We start from the raw sequence: 13,220 nt of genomic DNA, 5'->3' as shown, positions 1-13,220 counted from the left end.
TGCCCCATTCATCCATTACTAAGATACATATTAAATTGTGCAGGAATGAAAGAGACATATTTGGTTGTCATAGAATTCCAGGTGCAGTTCAATCTTAACTTCTTGGAAATCTATTCTGATAGAATAACTTTTAAAAACATTTAGGCTAATCCAAGAGCGAAGATAATTAAATTCCAGCGCAAGAGCACAGAGACATTCGCGAGTGTGAACGGAGGTCGTTTTTCTAATGTTGTCATCTGTACAAAGAAAAAATCTTCTCAGTTTTAAGGATTCAATGATTGAATAAGTGCACTCAATAACGTCCACTATGGTTTCTACCACTACAAATGGCTGTCGACCCAAATACTGCCCTATTTGAGGATATATTATCAGGGCGATTTTGGATTCAGCCGTTGTCGTGTAAACATACCTTTAGTAATAGTGAAGATATTGATTAGCTTATTAAGGTGTGTTTTATTAGGGATGGAGCCAAACTCCGCAAGACAGTGGCACTCCAGGACCCCCTGGGATAGAGTTTCGTATTTGGACAGACATTTTATTGGACAGAGTAAGAGCGTGTGGTCAGGCTGCGTCCGAAACCTCATACTTCCCTACTATATATGTAAAGTATTATCCCGAACAATTATCCCGAAACAATTATTATAATTTTTTTACTTGTAATACAGAAATCAAATGACATTGTGCTGTTAAAAGAAGTGCTTCTGTATTATGTTTTGTTCATTTTTGTAGAATCTGAAATGTCTTTAGACTGATGTGAGCAGTGAGGATGGAGAGCCCAGAGCTGAATACTGGAAACGATGCCATGGATGGAATCATCCATCACTCCACCTGTCCTTATTGACTCAGATTGTGAAGCACAGCAACAACCTCAGGCACAAAGGCACTATGAAGAAAATAGAGCATCAGTGTGTTTTCAGCATGTCAAAGGCTTGCTCTACTATGCTTCGCTCACAGGAGTGTTTACTGTTGAAATGAGTCTCACAGGTTCAGTACAGGCTCTCTGTGAAACTGGGCCTACATCACTGGCAGTATTTAGATGTGTTTTAAATCAATACCAGATAGAAATCCTAATTAAGAGACTAAATTAATTCCAGGTGGTGGTTAATCAATTAAATTAACTAAATGAATGCATTCCCTGACAATTAAGTGTATTTAAATATCCCTGCCTTCAGTACAAATGATTGAGAGAAGCAGCAATAAACAGTGGTAGAGTGTATTCAGAGAAGCTCTCTGAGAATTTTGAAAAAGACTCTTGATTTAGGTTTGGATGATTTTCCCTCATGGCTGTAAGGGAGACTAGTTTTTGGAAAGGACTCATTTTAGCCCTTTTTCTCTTTGCTGTTGATGGACAGAAACTAGGGCCGTAAGTACTGTTAAATGTGCTTTGAAGTGAACAAGCATTCTGTTGTCTGTTTTATGTTGGATTAACTAAACTTTATAGATGGTGAAAATTAGTTTTGTGAACTGATTGAAGCCTTCTTTCAATACCATTGTTAAAGATCACCACTCTTCATTTGTTGCTATCCAGTGATAAAATGGATGTCATGTGGTTCCTGAAACTAAACCTCTCTGTATTTTTCCACAGGTTATTCATGGTGACGTTCCCTGCAGTGATTGAGTCTGGATCTGATGCCAAATTATGCATAACTCTTCTGAAACCCCAAGAGAGTCTCACAATGACAGTTTCTCTGCTTGATGAGAAAAACAGGACAACTCAACTTGTGCAGCAGGTTTCTTCAACGTCGTTTCACCGCTTTTTCAGTTTCCAGGTCTGTCATGAGACGCATGTGCCTTTTTTTGGGGGGGCGGGGGGTTTGTTGTTAACTTAGTTTCTCCACAGGCTCCTCGAGTAGATGGAGAAGTGGTGCAGAAGCTGAAGGTGGACGTTCAAGGGAAGGTCTTCAGAGCGACTGAAGAGAGAAAAGTCATGTTCAGACGTTACCAGCCTTTGACCTTCATCCAAACAGACAAACCCATCTACAATCCAGGACAAACGGGTGAGCTGTGAATGTCCCTTGGTTTAATATTAGAGGTGTAGAAAGTCCAATACGCTACAAGTATTGATAATCAAGTGCATTGATGTGAGGTTATTGGTGTCTTTGCAGTGAATTTCAGAGTTGTCACTATGGATACCAGATTTGTGCCTTTTGATCAAATGGTAAGATCAGATGTTTCACCATATTGTGTGTTCTAGCCACAAAGAAACCTGCAAATTTAATGCAGGTTATTTTTACGTGCACTGTTGCACTTTCAGTGATTTTTGCAGCATCTGTGTGTTTGTGCTTTTTAAATGTTTAATATTCCTGTCTTTGTCTTGCAGTACAATCTGGTGGTAGTAGAGGTGAGTGTTCTGTTGCAAGTCTTTGAATGGAGCCAATGCAGCTTTTTGTACTTCTGCTTTGTTTGCTGTTTTTCCTCTGAGTTGTTCATTGTTTTGTTTTTAGGACAATAATAATAACCGGATTGGTCAGTGGACAAATGTTTCTTCAACGGGATGGATATTGCAGCTTTCTCATGAGTTAAACCCAGAGGCTCAGATAGGGATGTACACACTAAAGGCTTTTATTGGTGACCGAACAATCTCCCATGTTTTTGAGGTGAAAAAATATGGTAAGTCATTGTGTATAAATTGTGTAGCAGTTCAATGACACATCTGAGGTCTTGATCCAAGTCATCTGGTTTCTGGTTAAGTTTTGCCCAAGTTTGACGTGACCGTAAACACACCACAGACGTACAGCGTTGCAAATGTGGGACTGAAAGTTGAGGCTTGTGCCAAGTGAGTAACACCTCTATTTTCTTGTCTTGTGGTTGGTCAGTTCTTGATCTTGTTCCTTGTGATGTTTCTCAGATACACATATGGCCAACCTGTGCTTGGTCAAGCATTGGTGGAAGTCTGCCGTGAGCCATTTCCATATGTTGTGGTTCCTGATGTGACCCGTCGTTGCCTGAAAAAAAACTGCAAAGGTGTGACTCCTGCCTTACAGTGGAGGGTTTTTCTTGTGCTTGACTTAAATGTGACTTTGTTCTGCTACCAGATGAACGACACCGGCTGTGCCTCCCTTACCGTCGATACATCAGTGTTTTTCAACACCAAATTTGAAAATGATATGCAAGATACTTTTCTTGTAAATGTGAATGTCACTGAGGTGGGAACAGGTGAGCTATTGGCTGATCTGAACCAATGGTACTTGCTTAAAGTTTGTTTGCAGTTCACCTTTTTTCAATTGCATCCCCCAGATGTATTGATGTCAAAATCTGCAACAGTGTCCATTACGTTTGAAGTCGGCAAAGTCACGTTTGTGGACCTCCCAGATTATTTTGAAACTGGATCAATGATTAATGGAAAGGTAAGTTTAATCTTTGTCACAGAAGCCTTCACATTAGTTCCCTTTCCTAACCTTGATCATTCCCAACAGATCTCGGTGTCTCGTTTCGATGGTACTCCAATTGCAAACAAAGCGGTTTATCTCCTGGATAGTAACAGCTGGCCCAACAAACTGCTGCTGAATCTGACCACAAACCAGAAAGGACTGGCCACCTTCTCCCTCAGCACTGCTAATCTTCCTAAAGCTGCTCTCAATCTCGTGGTACGATTTGCTCCGTTTTGTGACATGTAGACTTCTCCCAATCTCTCGCATGAAACCAATGCCATTCATTGTTCCTCAGGCAAGTGCGACTCCAGAGGTTGTGTATGGTTACAAATCACCATACTTCTCTACAGATACAAGGGTTGTTCAGATTCTCCAACCTGCTTCTCCTGACAACCCATCACTTAGTGAACTGACTATAGTGAAGCTCGATCAGCCACTCAAATGTGGTGCTGCGTTTCCAGTGACGGTCAAGTATTCTTTTGTTGGAGAGACTGGTGGCTACAGCACTGACATCATCTACATGGTGAGTGAACATTAGTGTTGTAGTTTTTTTTTTTTTTTTTTTTCTGCACTGGTCAGTTTGTTCAGTACCTTTTATGCACCCATTTGTCAGGTCATGTCCAGAGGATTAATCGTCCTCCATGGATTTCAGACAGTCACAGCAAGGGCTTCTAATACAGTCACGAGCGGCTCTGTGTCTTTCCAGCTGTCTGTCAGTGTTGATATGGCTCCAGTAGTGCGGATTCTGGTCTACTGTGTTCTGCCCAGTGAGAATGTTGTTGTTGGTAGTGCATCATTTGACACAGAAACGTGTTTCCAAAACAAGGTATGATGTGCACTAGCATCTTTTGTCTTTAAGTGGGGAATGGTGATGTGTTCTACAGCCTGTTGATTCTTGTTCCAGGTGTCTCTACAGTTCTCTCCTGCTACGGCTGTTCCTGCTGAGGGAAATGTTCTGACTGTCTCTGCTCAAGCAGGATCTCTTTGTGGCATCAGTGCTGTAGATCAGAGCATCCGGATCATGGAGCCAGGAAGGCGTCTGAGTGCTGAAATGGTATCATGTGCCTCAATCAGATTTCCATTGTAGCAAATTAGCTTAAATATTAAAGGGGTGGTATAATGCCCTTTTCACAAGATGTAAAATAAGTCTTTGATGTCCCCAGAGTGTGTAAGTTTTAGCTCAATACCCCTAAGATATTTTTATATAGCATGTTCAATTTGTCATTTTTGAGGGTGAGCAAAAATGCACCGTTTGTGTCTGTTCCTTTAAAGGCAAATGAGCTGCTGCTCCTGGCACAGAGGGCGGAGCTTCAACAGCTTGCACTCACACAGACATGCACTGACCATTTCAAAAACTTTAAGCCTTTTGTTCAAACTGGATTCAAACAATGGAGACTCAAGAAGTGACATGTAGAATACAATGGGATGTTGATGAATTTATGTAGCGTATGTGTAGTTATCTTCTAGTCACTGATTAGCATATTCTGTCTTGATAATCTATAAACCGGGGGCGGGGTTTATGTAAATTGTAGGGTTGGTGATGTCACTAACCCGGGAGGAATGTCGTGTAGTCCCTACCAGCCGTTTGTCCTTAAAGCGATTTCTTTAAAAGCAAATATCTCCCTTTGCTTTGAGCATTGTAACTTTGCAGATGTTTATGCTCAAACAGAAACATTACACTAACAAGTTAAGTGAAATCATAATCAACCACCCCTTTAATAATCATAACATATTATATTTGGATCAGTTAATAGAATTAACTTAATATAGTAATTCATATTACAATTAACCTGTTTGTCCCATAAATTAGATTTTTAATTTTCTTTCTAAGAAATGTACATTTCCGGTGTATGGGAAGTCTTTCTTACTGTTCAGTACTCAGAGCAAGTAGTTAAAATCTGCATGATTAGCGACTCCAGTATATGAGCATGAAACACAAACAAATTTACGTGTGACATGAACAAGACTTTAACTAGACTAAACTTAAACTACTCTAACTTACTTACTCAGTTTACCAAGGGAAGAGCTGAAGCAGAATACAGGAAGCAAGAAGTTGTAGCATTGTTTGAAATTCAGTAGATAAACGGCCTTGAGCAAACCATCAGTTTTGTTCTAACACTCCCTTTAAAAGGGGTAAGGATACTTAATGTATCAAATAATGAGACTAAGTTTGATACTTGCATGTCTCGCCCATTTGAGTAAAACTGTCATGATGCAATTTGTTGAGGCTCCATTTGATCTTTGCTGATGTCTTGATGAGAGAACCAATGGGAGTCAGAGACTTTGGTGAATGGAAAGAAAAGGCCACTGCCTGGCACAAGCATGGGGGTCCTTAAACTTCTAGTTCAGTCCCTTTCTGAGAAATCCTGATGTGGAGATGCTAAGACATTATCTTTTGATCATTTATTTTTTTAAAGCGTGAAGATGTCACACCCTTTGGAGGTGTGAGCCAATAAGTTCCCTTTGGAGGGAATTTCTTGACGGCCCTTTGTTCTCGCAGGCTGTTGAATGTAATTTTGATTGGGTGTTTAAGGCCCTGTCCACACGGAGACGCGTTTCGCTGTATACGTATACATTTTTTATCGAATTGGCGTTTCGTCCACACGGCTCCGGCGTTTTCGGAGACTGAAACCGCAATTTTTTTGAAACCGGGTCCCAAGGTGGATAAATCTGAAAACGCCGCCCTTGTGTTTTCGTGTGTATGGCCAATCCGTATATTTTGTGAAACGATGATGTCATCACACCAAGTGTCAACTAGTCAGACACCGTTAAGTCACAGCAACTACATTTATGGTTTTTCATATTGTTCAACAAAGTTCTTGATTAAAAAAGAAAAAAAGAAGCTACTGTGCCTAATATTCTAATATTATTGTATACAGCGCGCAAGGTGTATGCGAATGCTTTAAGTCTTCTCCGTTTTTAGTGTATGTCTGTGGCAGAATTACAGCGCCACATACTGGTCTGGCATGTATACTACATCGTTTTGAGTCGGTTTCGTGTGTACGCAGATATTTCTTGAGATGACGCCGTGTTTACGGAATTTATTTTTTTTTGAACGGGGAAAAAAAATATCGGATGGGGAAAGCTCTGGCTTCGTGTGGATGTGGCCTAAGAAAAGAATTTTCAAGATTCTTATACAATGTGTAACAAAGTTAGCAAAATGTAAAAACTCCAATCTTTGTCCCCATTTGTTAAGAGTCCAAACATGCTACATATGATTTTGGTTAACCATAGTACTGTATGTATGTCTGAAACAATCTAAAAGAGAATGAATACATATGCCAAACCCCATAAAAGGGAAATCATGAGATGGGGAAAATTGGATACATGTTTATACATTTCTCATGTTGTATGTATTATAGGATAAAAAGGGTTTATTTCTCATTCTCAGCAAGAACACATCTCTGCAAATTCTTTCTGGGTCATAAGTCTTGTCAGTCTTAATGTGTCCTGTAACAGTATTTTAGGGATTCATTTGGGATGTTAGTTTTGGGGAAGTTTCATAGACCTTTGTTAGTGAGTTTGCTGGATTATTCATTAAATATAATAATTTGTCTGATTGGTCCAGATGCTACACATTTTAGACCTAAACTTAAGTGGCATTCTAATCAGATGTGTGCCACATTAAAATTCCGTTTACTGCAGATCAGAGATGGGGAAAACCCTGACATGCCATCACTGAACTACTTTTCAATTTGATTAAACGTCATTAACAGACACTTGTCCTTTTTAAAATGTGTTATCACTATGACTTTGCTTTTTGAAAACCTACAGTACATATGTGACTTACTACTAGAAGACAACTTTCTCTGTTCTCAGGTGTTCAACTTGCTCCCAGTGCGGTCACTATCTGATTATCCATATGAAGTTGAGGATGAACAGGAGTGCCTAAATGTTCGCTCCCGTCGGGCTGTTCCTACAGACCAAGCCTCCGAAACCTTCAAGGTATAAAACTGTTCATTATCCTGTTTACTAAACTCACCTTAATCTTCAAATGTTTTTCTCTTGCTCTGACAGAGCATGGGGATGAAGGTTGCCACAAATTTGCCTATCAGAGTACCTGAGTGTGTGATGTACAGAGGCCTGAATTATTATCGCAACTTCCGTGATGGTATGTCAGGTTGTTTGTTGCTCATAGACTCATGACTTGAAAGATTCCTTAAGTTTATTATAGTTGGTAGCTTCTGTGATCTGAAACTGCAAGTCATTTGGAAAAACTCAAAGTCTCTTACATTGTAACAGTGTATATTCAATTTTATTATTAAGTGTTTTTTATTAATTTTTTTACAACTGCCCAAACATGCATATTTGAATTTGTATGAACCCTGTTTTATCTGCAGACACTAGGACAGTTTGTAGTAAAATTGCTGGTCTCTTTCAGTAATGTATTATCGTAAGCCTGTAGCCATGGCAATGGCTGGAATGGCTCCTCCAGAAGCCGAAAGGGCTGGAGGTGACACTTCCTCTTTTGACGTGACCGTCAGGACTTACTTTCCAGAAACCTGGATCTGGCAGCTTGCTCAAGTGGGGTTAGTAAAACCTTTTGTTCCATCTAAAGCTACTTTCCCACAGTTTTTACTTCTCCTGTCCCCCTCATTTATAGTTTTGAGTCCTTGTCTTCAGAGCGACTGGATCCACACGAGTTCCCCTCACTGTTCCTGACACCATCACCACATGGGAGACGGAGGTGTTCTGTCTGTCCTCAAAAGGTTTAGGTCTTGCTCCTCCTGCTCTGCTGACTGTCTTCCAGCCCTTCTTCCTGGAGCTCTCCCTGCCGTACTCCATCGTCCGTGGGGAGTCTTTTGATCTGAAGGCCACGGTCTTCAGCTATCTGTCCAAGTGCATCATGGTCTGTCATGGTTTCTTTATATACTGTAATGGATCTGTATAGAGAAGGTCATGTGTCTTTGCTCCATGTGCTGTTTCATTGGCAGGTTAAATTAACTCCAGCTTCATCCACGGCCTTCACTCTTAAACCATATACTGATCCGTATTCATCCTGTATTTGTGCCAATGGGAGAAAGACCTTCAAATGGGTTCTCTCAGCTTCGGTTCTCGGTCAGTTTTGGACCGTCTGTTTCCAAATTTAAAGTTAGTGGTGTTGCTCACTTCCTGTCTTGCACTACAGGAGCTGTCAATGTGACTGTCAGTGCTTCAGCTGAAGCATCCCAGACTCAATGTGGCACTGAAGTCGTGACTGTGCCGACAAGAGGACGCATTGACGTAGTCACTCAAAGTCTACTTGTCCTGGTGAGTGTTACCAGCCTTCTGGAGTTTGATCATGATCTCATGCTGATTTACTGATGTGGTGTTATTGTTTATAGCCTGAAGGAGTTGAAAGGACAAACACCCAGAGTTGGTTACTGTGTCCAAAGGGTTTGTTTGCACTCAATGATTCCCAAATACCTTCTCCCTGTATAGCCAAACATTAGCCTAGCACTCAATGCTGATCCATTCTGTTCGGTCTGCAGGAAAAGATCTTTCTGAAGATGCGACTCTGACGTTTCCAACAAATGTGGTTCAGGGATCAGCCAGATGCTCAGTTTCAGTCCTTGGTAAAGCATTTTGTTGAGTAGAAACTGACAGGTAATATTTAGCAGAATAACTGTTTCTGATGTGGGTTTAATGCTTGACCTCGTGTAGGGGACATAATGGGTCGTGCACTGAAGAATCTAGATGGGTTATTACAGATGCCATCTGGCTGTGGAGAACAGAATATGATCATTCTTGCTCCGAATATTTACATCCTGCTGTACCTGGAAGTCACGGGGCAACTCACCGCAGCCATCCGAGAGACCGCCACAGGATACCTTCGGAGTGGTATGGGCGAGCAGATCCATTTTCATTGTTGGGGAGACAATCTTAATGACTTTTAGTCCGTGATTCCCATCAAAGCTGTCAAGACTCCCTAATAAGCTCTCATCTCATCCCCTGCCCCATATTTTTTTCTTTCTTTTGAACAGGATACCAAGGACAACTAAACTACAGGCACAGTGACGGCTCATACAGCACATTTGGTTATGATGCATCCAATACATGGTGAGTTTCATGCTGTTATTCTAGTTGTGTAACCTTTGTCACAAGCGGTTTGTTCAGTTTAACAACTTTCTCCACGGCCAGGTTGACCGCTTTTGTCATGAGGTCTTTTGGTCTAGCGAAGCGTTTCATCTTCATTGATCCGAATGTCCTTCAGAGTGCAAAGGACTGGCTGATAAGCCAGCAGGGTGCAAATGGTTGTCTCATGCAACAGGGAACTTTGTACCACAACGACATGAAGGTACATGTGTTATCAAATGGACCTTAACCATTTTTCCAAGATTGTTTTTAATCTGTGTTTGTGTTTTAGGGTGGAGTTGGTGATAACGTGACCATGACTGCCTACATTGTTGCATCGCTGCTTGAACTAGGCATCCCCGCCACAGTAAAAACATCTCCAGTAGTTGTATGAGCTCATTGCAGATGGCCTTCCTTTTCTGGCTGTTGTCTGATATCTGCTTTGCTTTCAGGATCCCGTCATTACCAACGCTCTGTCATGCTTGAGGCCTGTCGCCGGGAACCTGGGAAACACTTACACCACAGCTCTGCTGACCTACACCTTCAGTCTGGCTGGAGAGACCACCACTCGATCACAGCTTCTAACAACCTTGAACAACGTTGCCATTTCTGAAGGTAAGATTTACCCGCTGTTTTTTTTGGTTGAGAAGTTCAAGTTCTTTGTCATCGACTTTCTCTCCTCCATCTCATCCTAAGGCACTAAGCTCCATTGGTCTCAGACGACATCTGGTGATACTCTGGCGGTGGAGATCAGCTCTTACGTGCTGCTAGCAGTTCTCGCTGTTCAGCCTCTCACGACAGCTAATCTGGGTTATGCTAACCGCATTGTCAACTGGCTTGTGACCCAGCAGAATCCCTATGGAGGGTTTTCCTCCACCCAGGTGCCTCTGACTACCAAACATGAGTGCAATCATTTATGAGGAGTTTTTAATCTGGTGCTTGTTTTTAGGACACTGTGGTGGCTCTTCATGCCCTCTCTGTGTACGCTGCTCAAGTGTTCAGCTTGGATGGCTCCAGCACTGTTACCGTACAGTCCTCAGTAGTAGGAGGAGACTCTTATAGCTTCAAAGTGAATCGGGACAACAGGCTGCTGTATCAGGAGAAGCTGCTGAAGAACGTTCCTGGCAAATATAGTGTTAAAGTGTCAGGATCCACTTGTGTGTCTGTGCAGGTATGCATCTTAACCCTCTATTTCTGTTTCTTTTGTGCACCTCCAAATCTGATTAGTCTTGTCTGCCCTGCCCCCATACCGTAGATTGCATGTTTTTACAACATCCCGACACCCGTTAAAGTCTCCAGGACACTGAGTGTTGACGCGGAGGTGACTGGAGACTGCCAACCGCTTGGGGCCAATCTTATTTTGAACTTCACAGTAAAGTAAGAACAGATTTGCCTTGGTGTCCTGAAACCAGCTCTTGTTTGACTCCTTCAAAAGGATCCTGCATTCTTGATTCTGTTGACCTAAACCTCTTTATTCCCCATCACTATCATTCAGATACGACGGTGTAAAAACAAGCACTAACATGGTTCTAGTGGACATTAAGCTCCTGTCGGGCTTCACAGCAGATACGTCACCGGTTCGTAGGTTTAAGATTTAGAAAATCCCAAGATGCTTGAAGCTCCTTCAGATGTAATTGTGTCTGTAAATGATGGTTTTTTTCCTTAGCTTGGATCTCCACCCCAATCGTTTGCCCCGCTAGTGGAGAGGGTTGATGCTGAAGATGATCATGTCCTAGTGTATCTGAAAGAGGTGAGATAGATGGCAGCTAGTAATATACCTAGTGTCTCATTCTCATGTGCTGCTGTTCATCCTTTCTCATAGGTTCCCAAAGGCGTCCCCAAGAGTTTCACTCTGCAGCTGAAACGGGTTCTTGCAGTAAAAAATCTCAAGCCAGCAGTCATCAACGTTTATGACTACTATCAGACAAGTATGCTTTCATCCTAATCATTCACTGCTCTAGCTGAATTCACTATTGAACATGATCCCACTAGGTTAATGTTCCTTTTTCAGGTGATTCGTTTGAGACCACCTACATGTCTCCCTGTCCATGATTTGATTCAGTACTGGCTGTAGGACACGTGACTTCATTAAAACTGCTTTTATACAACCAGTTCTTTTGTTGCCTCCTTTTGTTCCTCATCTGTGTTTCTATTTGTCCTGTGACCAAGTCTTTACTCGGGCAGTGGCTGTTAACTTTTGTTGTTGAAAGTTTGACTTTAGACTGCAACTAAGGTTGTTTTTTTTTTGTTATTTATGAAGGCATTTACTTAGACAAATAGCCAGTTTTACTGTAACAAACCAAAAAGCAATAAATGGACAATACCAGAATAATGTAGTCATTCTTCAAGGAGTCTCTCAGTGCAGTTTTAATTTGACTATAAATGTATATTAGTAGTTGATATGGTGTCAATGTTTGACCTCAGGTAAGTGCACTTAATTGGACAGCCCTCATGTTTGCTGTGCCATTGCCACATGGCCCAGTTCTGGTTGATACATGTCATTAGCCGCGTTTCCACTGTCGGGCCAGGGCCGGGCCGTGCTAGTGCGTGCCAGGGCCAATCGCGTTTCCACTGTCACTTCCGGGGCTTGATCGGGGCTTACTCGGGGCCAGCGGCCAGGATTTCTGGCCCGTCGAATACCTTGGGCCAGAGCGGGCCAGCTCGGGCTAGAGGAGTGGTTACGAATAGAGGCGGAGTTCACCTGAGTCGGGAGACGGCAGCGCCGGATGATTCTGTCAGCATTAAAGACTTTTAAAATAATTTAACTCGCGTTCATGTTTGAATGCCTTGTGTTTGTGATGCAAAAGACTATGCGCGCTAACCATTACCATGGTAAACATAGTAAACGCTTGAAGATACGCATAGTAAAAAAAACATACGCTTGAAGAAATCAGACCAATCATAAAGGCTATCACAGTCATGTTTTTATTTTATCTGTCAGTAGCCTACGTCTCGTCTCTTTATACCGGACTATCATAAAATAAAGCAACTTTTTTTTCGGGAGCTTCCTCTGTTTCTCTGACTGAAAATATCTGTATGGGAGTCGAGAGAGTGCTAAAGCTCCTCAGGTCGTATTTTTGGTGGCATATATTTGTAGAAATTATCATTCTTTCTAAATGTGATGTAAATATGTCCTGTAACTACCAGATAAACAGTAACAGACGCGACTGAAGAAATAAGTGTGTCCTCTTTCTTTTGTGAAATAGACCTAACGGTAATTTATTTCTGAGTGACAAATGTGCAATTTTGACATAAATTAATTCATTATGATCAATGTATCACTTTTTATTGTAAACCTGTGGTAAAACATCGATGCTTGGGTTTTAAATATTCAAGTAAACAACAAAAATGCCAGCAAACGGCTGCTTTTATCATGTTTGTTTTCAACGCTGTTTCCAGTGATTTCTGATTAATTTTCTGATAAAACTTCCGTTTGTTGGTGAATGGGTTAGTGTGACGTTGTTCCAGAGAGGCGTGTTACGGGCGTGTTTTAGTGAAGCGCTGTGGAGCTTCTGGCACGACAGTGGAAACGCAGACCTGGTGCTATTAGCCCGAGGCTATCAGCCCGGCACGGCCCGTTTAAAGCCCTGGCCCGGCCCTAGCCCGGCCCTAGCCCGACAGTGGAAACGCGGCTATTGCTGATGGGAGGCCTGCAGTTCCAGCTTGGACACATTCAGGCCAAGCTTGCCATGTGGGTGTACTTATGAATACTTGTCTTCTAATAAATGTCAGTGTCATTAAGACAACACAGGACCACTATAGTAACAACCTCATCTCTCATTTACTGTTAAGTTT

The 13,220-nt window shown here is 41.8% G+C and overlaps 1 protein-coding gene across 1 annotated transcript; it reads left to right on the top strand.

Moving 5' to 3' along the window:
- Positions 1 to 1,256: 1,256 nt before the first annotated feature.
- LOC309494991 (alpha-2-macroglobulin-like) lies at positions 1,257 to 11,509 on the top strand. The gene is made up of 34 exons (XM_082164509.1): positions 1,257 to 1,363; positions 1,586 to 1,769; positions 1,841 to 1,997; positions 2,106 to 2,158; positions 2,321 to 2,341; positions 2,445 to 2,610; positions 2,692 to 2,776; positions 2,849 to 2,990; positions 3,036 to 3,156; positions 3,238 to 3,347; positions 3,417 to 3,587; positions 3,667 to 3,894; positions 3,985 to 4,197; positions 4,276 to 4,425; positions 7,191 to 7,316; positions 7,389 to 7,482; positions 7,753 to 7,900; positions 7,995 to 8,220; positions 8,306 to 8,429; positions 8,500 to 8,621; positions 8,696 to 8,747; positions 8,843 to 8,926; positions 9,015 to 9,191; positions 9,335 to 9,410; positions 9,492 to 9,648; positions 9,718 to 9,792; positions 9,878 to 10,040; positions 10,122 to 10,306; positions 10,375 to 10,596; positions 10,681 to 10,802; positions 10,921 to 11,002; positions 11,092 to 11,175; positions 11,248 to 11,353; positions 11,437 to 11,509. Exons 1-34 carry the CDS (start codon positions 1,281 to 1,283, stop codon positions 11,475 to 11,477), a joined length of 4,350 nt encoding a protein of 1,449 aa, XP_082020635.1. The 5' UTR covers positions 1,257 to 1,280; the 3' UTR covers positions 11,478 to 11,509.
- Positions 11,510 to 13,220: the final 1,711 nt, after the last annotated feature.

Source organism: Leuciscus leuciscus (genome assembly GCF_965113295.1).
Source record: "Leuciscus leuciscus genome assembly, chromosome: 1".
In the NCBI taxonomy this organism is placed as follows: Eukaryota; Metazoa; Chordata; class Actinopteri; order Cypriniformes; family Leuciscidae; genus Leuciscus; species Leuciscus leuciscus.
This window is presented reverse-complemented; position numbering and strand designations above follow the sequence as displayed.